Source organism: Sordaria macrospora, chromosome 7 (assembly GCF_033870435.1).
Source record: "Sordaria macrospora chromosome 7, complete sequence".
Lineage (NCBI taxonomy): Eukaryota > Fungi > Ascomycota > Sordariomycetes > Sordariales > Sordariaceae > Sordaria > Sordaria macrospora.
In genome coordinates, this window is record NC_089377.1 from 4,065,885 (window position 1) to 4,074,740 (window position 8,856).

The following is an 8,856-nucleotide window of genomic DNA, read 5'->3' on the forward strand; positions in this document are numbered from 1 at the left end:
ACTGGTAATAAGCCTCGATTTGCCCTCGGATTAATGGTTCTGGTGGACAGTTAGGGCATTGCTCTCAATTTTGTACGCTAGATTCAACGATGCGGCATGTCTCATGCCCTATGGGAGGCGGAAGTAGACGTTTAAAATGACAACAACAACAACAACAACCACAATAACCTTGTCACATTACTTGTGACTGTGCCTGTGGGTCTAGTGTAGGTCTGGCCTGGGTATGGCTCAACCCTATTATGTATCACCAGAACGTATACACTCCTCCCTTTCTTTCTCTCCTCGAATGACTACGCATATCCAAGTGTGACGAACCGTTACAAGCACAGGAGTATTATCGCTGGGATAGAACAATAGAGTAACAGTGTAGTAGCCAAAAGGTACTGGTAGATTGTGATAGCTATTGCTTGCTGAAGAACCGGTAACAAGAGGCCGAGGAAGGCCTTCTTTTATACCGGTCTTCATGGACCCGATATACTGGACCCGTGGACCCGAGCCTTCGTCTCGGGTCCTCCCTTCGGGTCCGATCTGATTGGTCGGCTAGTCTAGTCTCCATGATTGGATCGTAACATGTAGGAACCAATTCTTCAAGAATAGGCTTCTGACCGAGGTCAATGAAACCCTTTTGAAAGTTTTCAGTAATGTACTGACGACATTCCTCCAGCTCCTCCCGAGTCATCTTGTACAACGAGTTGTATCCGAGATCATGGGGACTCTTTCCTTCCTCAAGCTCAATCTTGTGGTTGATCTTTTCTTTAAGCTCTGGGAGGGTATCTGAGTCTTGTTGAAAACGTTGATGCGATCCCAGTGTTTCTTCGGCAACTTCTCCATCACCAGTTGCTGTGACGGCGCTGGCAGCCAGCGACCCACATATAGGTCCCGCTATCGCTCGTGCGACCAGGATATTTTTATTTGGGTTTGCACGCTTGTATCTAGTTCTCTTCCTTTTTTCTTCTTCCCATCTGAAATCTTCTGTCATAGATGGAATCTTAGCTTTGCCTTCGACCCTCCCATACTGTGCTCTTGCATTTGGGATGCACGTGTCGGAAAACTCCGTGCCTGCCAACATCTCCGGGTGCCCGTAGTCTACAGCGTGGTGGTAGCTCATTGCATCTTTGTAGAATTCCTGTCGGTTCGAAGGCCCTCGCTGCCAAATCTTGATAAGGGCAAAACAGACGCCTCTTCACTGCCGTGAACCACCTGGGAACGTAGATTCAGCACTTCCAAGCTCACCCCGGTACACATCTCGGTGAACTCCTCATCACTCATCTTTCCCTTGGTTGTATGCTTGAGTTTTAGAATGCGTTCAATCATGGAACGCAACCCCTCTTGCCCCTCACGAGGTGTGATCTTCCACTTCTCCCCATTTCGTACATTGTAGAGTATAATGCGCGGGAGCTCCAACAAGTAGGCATATGTACATGCCTGTATGACATGCTGGTTGGAAAGTTGTGAGACAAATTTGATCTCCCAGACAGACTCAACGCCTCCAACGTTGTTCCCGTCAGGATTAGGCGAAGCCGCCACGATGTCAGCTTGACCAACGAGTCGGCATCTCTGATCATCAATGCTGAAACTCCCCTCAGATTGAACCTCGAACCTGGGGTTTGCGACTATTCCGCTGAGCTCTCCCCGGAGTCGACTGCACGCTAGGGCAAGGTCGTCAGGTTCTATCCAATTGAATTCGCTGTTTGTCATATGGATGCTGCGCGGGAGATAGCCCGAGACGGCAGCTTCGTAGTCACAGGCCTTTCGACAAAGCCATGAGACACCTTCCCGTGAGCAGACTTCAGGAATTGTGTCAGTCTTGCCTTGGCCGAGTCCAAGCGCACTCAATGATCCAGCAATATCATGCTCAAAAGCTGCGACAACGACAAGGCCATTCAAATCGCTCACAGCTTCGTAGAACCTCTTTCCTTGGTCCGAAATCACGACATCTGGGAGTTTAATGTGCTGATCCTCTGGTAGAGGCGATTGTACCTGGATACATAGGTGAATATGAACAATGGCGTCGAGATGTTCATCTTTTATGTGCCGGGCTATGTCTCGGACCGTGATCGAGCATGGCAGGGTAAGCCCACGCTTCAAGGGTCGGCCTGGAGGATCGGGCGGTTTAATTTGGTTCCCATTTCTTGTCATGTTGATAATGCTGGCTGTTTCGTATAGAGCTTCGACCGATGCAAAAGGCATGAGCTTCTTCTCCTCGACATGGACCAAGACAAGCTGTTCTGCGGCACGTGTTAGAGCCACAAAAACCTCGTTGGGGCATCTATCATCGGGAAGATCGCGGCCAAAATACTCAAAAAAGAGGAATCGAGGCCGAAGAGGATGACCAGATCACGCTCGCTGCCTTTGAACTGGTGAATTGTAGAAACACACAGCTTGCCCTTAATTACCCTGTCATCTAGAGGAACCTCGTCGTCGATTGATACGCTGATGGGCACTCTGTATTTCACTGACAAGATGTTGACCACATCCTGCAATAGCCCGCGTTTACCCACAGATGGGGCTATAATTGCGGTATTCTTAGCCCCGTAGCGCTCGATCAGGGATGACAGCTGCTTAGCCAACGCATAGCTGTTCCGAAGGTGGCATCTCAGGATAATAGGCTTAGGCCCAGGCTTGGAGCTGGTGATGTATGATTCGCCACTGAGAAAAGTATTGTTGATGAACTGAACTGACTGATCCGATAGTCGAAAACTTCGATTCAACTGAGCCTTGATAAAGGGATATGAGCTGACAATACCCAGTAATTCAGGAGCCGTAGTAAGGTAGCGGTCATCGGCACCACGGAATCCGTAAATGGCTTGTCGCTCATCACCCAATACGACGAGACGGGCAGATTGACCCCCCGCCTTCTGGTCATTGGCAAGGATGAAGCAGTTAATAAGCCAGAAGAGGAGTTTGGTACAATCCTGAAACTCGTCTAAAACAATAATGTCAAAGGGTGCGGAATCCCACCGAGGAAGCTCGTTGCGATCAAGGACTCGTTTTTTCTGCTGCGCCAAAATAGCGTCGCTGGGGGCAAGGGTTCCAAAAAGTAGGCCGGCCATGGAGTGAAAAGTGAAGACTTTGCAGTTAGAGTAGGTGCGAAGCCGTCGATGGGTCTCTAGCTGAAGTCTCTTTGAGTAGGTGAGCACAGCTACTCGCTTTTCTGGGTGGGCGGCTACAATAGCCGCAGCCGTAGCCGTTTTGCCGGAGCCTGGCCGAGCCGACACGACAACATTCTTCGTACCGCAGAGTTCTGCGATCTCTTGCTGCTCCTTGGACGGGGTAAATGAACATCTCTTTTTCTGCCGTTTAAGCAAGCTATGCGTGTTCATGAAGAAGCGAAGGGAGCCACCAAGGCAGAAGGCCTGAAACTAATGTCTTATTAGTGCTATGGATCTTTTACATCACCTAGTCTCATCGCTGACGGTATAGGTGTTTTCCATCACTTACTAGAGGCTTAACAGTATGTGAGATTGGCCATGCGCGGGCGGCTGGGTGCCATGTTAAGAATAACTGGCCAAGCATCTTTGCTCCAAATATTGCTGGGGTCGGCAAGAGCGTTGATATGCGTTGTGTTAGTGGTGGGTGTGGCAAGAGCGGTTATTAGGGCGTTTAGACAGCACATCGGAAACCACTCCAAGGCATCTCATCTCCCCCATTTTTCCAGATTTCATCTGGACTCTTCTTTCTTCAATAGTATCTCTTTTTTCACGGGCATCAACTGTCTACCCCGCCTTTTCAGCAGGTCAAACACCAGATCAAACGAGTTCATCAAACCACCGGTTCAATGCCGCGTTTTCGGACGTGGATTCCCGTCATCCGGTCTCTTCCCGGATCACCAGCGCCGATTCCCGTCATCTGGACTCAAACTTCCCGCTCCGGCTTTCTGCCGGCTTTAGCTTCCGCCCGCGTGGCTACCCGTTGAGCCTCAAGTTAATGACGCCTTTATCCTATTTCCGTTATTGAGTCTCATCAATGACAACATCTCAATCCGGACCCACTTTGACAACATTGCCAGGCAGATACTCTCTCCTTTCTTGTTCAACCTGTCATGGCACTGGCGTCCTGGCTGGCTGTGTCCAAGGCGGCTTTTGGGCGGTCAGGCCCGGCAGAACTCGCGTACCCTATTTTAAGGCGCACCTCCTCTTTTCTACTCTTTAGCTTTATTGATTTATCCATATCGACTTCTTTTGGCCCAGCCCTGCCTGTGCTCAGAATCGTGCTGTCACACTGCGGACCTCGTTGATGCCGCCAAAAACGGGGTTGTCGGCTCCGTACTCGAAGGCGTCTGTCAGGTTGTCTGCGCCGCGTCTGATCCCGTTGGTTAGACCCTGGGCGATGCTGGCCCATTTTTGTTTGAGGTCGTCTGTCTCCCAGAACACGCGAGCGATGCTGGGCGAGAACCAGTTGGGGCGGAGGTCGTAGTAGCCGTTGACGGGTTTCCAGTTGTCGGAGAGGGAGACAGCTGCTGCTTCAAAATCTTTTGAGTGCATTCCTCCTGCATCCGAGTCTGAGCAGCTAGTGAGCGGGGAGACACATGTCAAGAAGGTCAGTTGCATAAAAGCGCTTATGCCGTCCACGGCCACTTGGCTGATGTTGTACACGTTATGGTGTTTATCCAAATTGAGACGGAGCGAGAGGTCGGTGCGTGGGAAGCGGGAGAGGCTTTTTTTTTGTTGATGTTATTTTTAACGTCTACTTCCGCCTCCCGTAGGGCATGAGACGTGCCGCACCGGTGAGTCTAGCATACAAAATTAAGAGCAATACCCTAACTGACCACCAAAACCATTGATCCAAGGGCAAACCGAGGCCTTGTCACACGGACATTTGCCCATAGTTCTAGGTTAGGGTTGCCGAGGCTTAGCAGAGTCTCAATGCCTGACATCAGCCTCATGAATGCCCGGTGGCCGCAGGCCGCGAGGCTCAACCTCACTTTGGCCAGACTCTCAGCTACCAGCATTGCTCACCCAACCCCCTCTCAACGCCTTCAGGCTAACGAGCCAACCATCAAACTTCCGACGACGCTAGTAAGCGAGATGAGGCAATCCCCAGTCATCACAGAAGCGATCACAGCAACCAAGCAAGGATTAGAGCGACCGAACGAGGATCGGCGTCAGAAGAAGGAAGTAGAATGGTTGAAGGCACTCGGGAAAATCCACATGTATGAAGATCGCTATATAGATACCATGAGGCCTCAAGCAACAAGGCTTGGTACGTACCTTAGTACGCACCAAACCTCTTTGGCATAAGAAGGCCTTGAAGCCCGGCCTGGATGGAAAGGGTTCAGAGGATTCAACAAGGCCTTCGGGACCAAAGTAGTTTATCAGCTGAATTGAACTACTGTTCCAAGCCCAGGATACTGCCCTTGTCACAGGCTTCTATCAAGCCTGACGGCGAATTAAGAGTTGGATAGACGGTCTTTACACCACCTCGCGGCCAGGTCTGGCCACGGTGATTTCAAGGACTACCACGAGCGTTTCGAGCATGAGGACGCCCTGCTAACATGCTATTGTGGCAGCTGGAAGACCCCCTTTCACCCTTTCTACTGCAGGAAGGCATATGCGGTTTCCCCCGTCACGGGCGAAGCGGCTACGCGGGAGAATCTCTCCCTTGCTATTGGAATTTACTGGCAGCGCTTCATCGCTAGGATCCAGACCTCGCACTTCTTTTCATGGACTTGCACGAGAAAGGCCTGGCGACAGACACTCTGGCAACAGCACATTGACGGCAGTGGCGCCGCTGACAACCTTGCGGGGTTTTTACAGAGTAAAGGAGTGGAGGTTGGCCATGGCCACGACATTGAGAGGGTTATGGTGGACCTGGACAGGCTAGTTCACCGTGCAAGGAGACGGGAGGAGGCCTTGCGGGAGGAGGAGAGCGGGAGTGAGAGTGGAGAGGAGTGATTTTGTCATTTCTTTTATCTTTTCCTTTGTGCTACAGGTTCCGTCATATACTGGCGGCTCGCCCACTGGGCGATTCGATTATAAGTGTTGGGCCGCGTTTACGCTATGGGCATGTCACACGGACATATGCCACACTGTCAAACGAGCATATGCCACACTGTCAAACGAGCATATGCCACACTGTCAAACGAGCATATGCCACACTGTCAAACGGGCATATGCCACACTGTCAAACGAGCATATGCCACACTGTCAAACGGGCATATGCCACACTGTCAAACGAGCATATGCCACACTGTCAAACGAGCATATGCCACACTGTCAAACGAGCATATGCCACACTGTCAAACGGGCATATGCCACACTGTCAAACGAGCATATGCCACACTGTTAAACGGGCATACACCACACTCCTGGTGTCATACGAGAAAGACCTACATGTATGCAGATTGCTAGATGCCTTGGAGCCTTAGGTGACAAGGACCCGTACATACTAGATAGGTACCGTTTCCCTTTGGCATAAGAAGGCCTTAAAGCCCAACCTTCCTCTAGAGGTTGGAAGGACCAACAAGGCCTTCGAGACCAAAGTAGTTTATCAGCTGAATTGAACTACTGTTCCAAGCCCAGAATACTGCCCTTGTCACAGGGCAACACATGATTTACATTAGCGGTAGGCCTCGGTTTGCCCTCGGATTAATGGTTTTGGTGGACAATTAGGGCACTGCTCTTAATTTTGTATGCTAGACTCACCGGTGCGGCACGTCTCATGCCCTACGGGAGGCGGAAGTAGACGTTAAAAATAACAACAACAACAAAAAAACACCGAGCGAGCGATGCTACATGCCAAGACCAGCGTCACGACAACGTCCCTCGGTATATCCACTCAAATGGAGTGATTGACAGTATAGTGCCTTCTTCCGACACTTGTTCCTGCAGCGTCCTTGAAGCCGACGTTTAAAGACCATGGTGATCTTGGGAATCATTTGCTAACGGTTGACGTATAATGGACCGAGAAAAGAGCGTGATCCTCTGGCGATCGTAGGGTTGCATCGCGCCAGCTGTCGGTCAGCCGAACAACGCTAACGTTCAGGTCGGGCGTGCCTCTCAGCCTTCTTCCTCGAACACGTCAACACATATCCCCGCCAGCAGGATGTTAGATATTCAACGTAAGGAAACCACTTCTCTTTCGGCCGGCCGTTATAAGATAAGAAATTGGATCCAGAACGGGAGTAGCTATGGATGTGACCCACGAACCCTGTCCGTATTGCGGAAAGGCTCGAAAGGTCTTGCCTAAGCAGCAGAAGAAGTCGGAGGTAAGATGATTGCAATACACGGAACTACGATACGTTTCCTTAACTTGTGTCAAACAGTAAGCACTAACATTTATGCCACTCAGTGGATGGTGAGCGTCCAGTCCTATCTGCCATCCATGAAGCTCCGAAGGATGACCAAGCAGCCTTCGACGAACCGCCGCCAATAACGTCAACGTCATCAACCACATCGTACCGACACCCCTACCTTTCAGCACGATCACCGCTATAGAGGCTTCCACTAGAGATACGGGAACACATATGCCAGCTTATCCGATTGAAGAACTCTCATCCGGCACCTCGCTGGGCGCACTACGTAAAATGGGAAGACAGGCACCAGCCATGCAATCGCAGGAGGTGCTGCCAGAAGTCTCTATGTGCCTTATCACTGGTCTCAAAATCCATAGCTGCTCCAGCACAGCGCGCTCTGTTTGAGGACATTGTTCTCGACAAACCTCGGACACTTGTTTACTTTTGCAAAGGCCTGCTCCTGTACCCTAAGAACCGCGGCTATATTCGACATATTGCCGTGGAATATCACAAGTACATGGGACAGCGTGAACCATACAACATGTCGGGTGACAGACACAGTCACCCTTACAACAAACCCGATGCTTCTGCGTTCGTCAACGTACTTGGACCCGTGATAATGGAACAAGGAGCGAGCTGTCCTTGGGCCACGGCCTTCCTCCGTCAAGCCTACCATTCATATCGTGAGAAAATTGAAGCTGCTGGTGTTACTTATAGTGCCGAGGCTTTCAGGAATATTACGGATGCAATCTTTGGACTCGTCGTTTATTTCTCCCCATCGTTACAATCACTTGCCCTCAGCGGCTCGGGGACACCCTGGATACAGCTGTGACAAGGGCAGTATTCTGGGCTTGGAACAGTAGTTCAATTCAGCTGATAAACTACTTTGGTCTCGAAGGCCTTGTTGAATCCTTTCAAGCCTTTCCATCCAGGCTGGGGTTCCCGACCTTCTTATGCCAAAGCCTTCCTTCCTTCTGCTGGCCTGATCTGGGTCATGAGGCCATAAGGCATCTATCTAGCGGTGTGCACCGCTGTGCTTACATATGATCCTTCCCGAGTATCTTCCTCCAATATCCTTCCTTCCTATGACGCCGGCGTCGTCACGGGTACCGCCCTATCGCCGCCGGAGTGCCTTGGTTGGTTAGGGATCGTTCTTGTGACAGCAGGGTTTCCCTTCTGGCCTGGCTAGCACAGCCCGATATGAGGGGCAGTGCAGCCGGCGTACGTATTGTTGGCTGGAATACGCCAGGGATTATTGAGGGGATTCGGGTAGGTTGTGCTATCGGTCGAATAGACTCTCCGACCGAGTTGGCCTGGTTGCCTGAAGCATTTTGAAGGGTTCGAGAGGCTCAGCCGTGCGGCTCTGCGAGCCTCGTGCTGCTGGGTTAGGGTCGAGGTCGAATGTCCGTGTGACAACAGCCGTTTCAGTACTAGAAAAGCTTTTCCTATATCACAGTCCACCAATGACGACACTCAGCCTCGATCTTTCCGTCCTTCAGGTACTCTTTGGAAGTCCTGAAACCGGCTATTCTCATAACTGGCACCCATGCCTGTCCACTGTGCAGAGCCTTACCCTTAAAGGGTTTGATCCCTTGGAGGTGAGAGGGCTGGACGACGCGGCA

At 50.9% G+C, this 8,856-nt stretch overlaps 2 protein-coding genes across 2 annotated transcripts; both read right to left on the reverse strand.

Moving 5' to 3' along the window:
* Nucleotides 1-1,104: 1,104 nt before the first annotated feature.
* SMAC4_14164 (uncharacterized protein) lies at nucleotides 1,105-3,516 on the reverse strand (the record flags this gene model as incomplete). The annotated part of the gene is made up of 3 exons (XM_066091803.1): nucleotides 1,105-2,477; nucleotides 2,502-3,362; nucleotides 3,442-3,516. 3 exons carry the CDS (start codon nucleotides 3,514-3,516, stop codon nucleotides 2,241-2,243), a joined length of 1,173 nt encoding a protein of 390 aa, XP_065947875.1. The 3' UTR covers nucleotides 1,105-2,240.
* Nucleotides 3,517-4,032: 516 nt separating this feature from the next.
* Nucleotides 4,033-4,484, reverse strand: SMAC4_14165 (uncharacterized protein; the record flags this gene model as incomplete). Its single annotated transcript, XM_066091804.1, has 1 exon — nucleotides 4,033-4,484. Exon 1 carries the CDS (start codon nucleotides 4,339-4,341, stop codon nucleotides 4,033-4,035), a length of 309 nt encoding a protein of 102 aa, XP_065947876.1. The 5' UTR covers nucleotides 4,342-4,484.
* Between the last annotated feature and the right edge of the window lie 4,372 nt (nucleotides 4,485-8,856).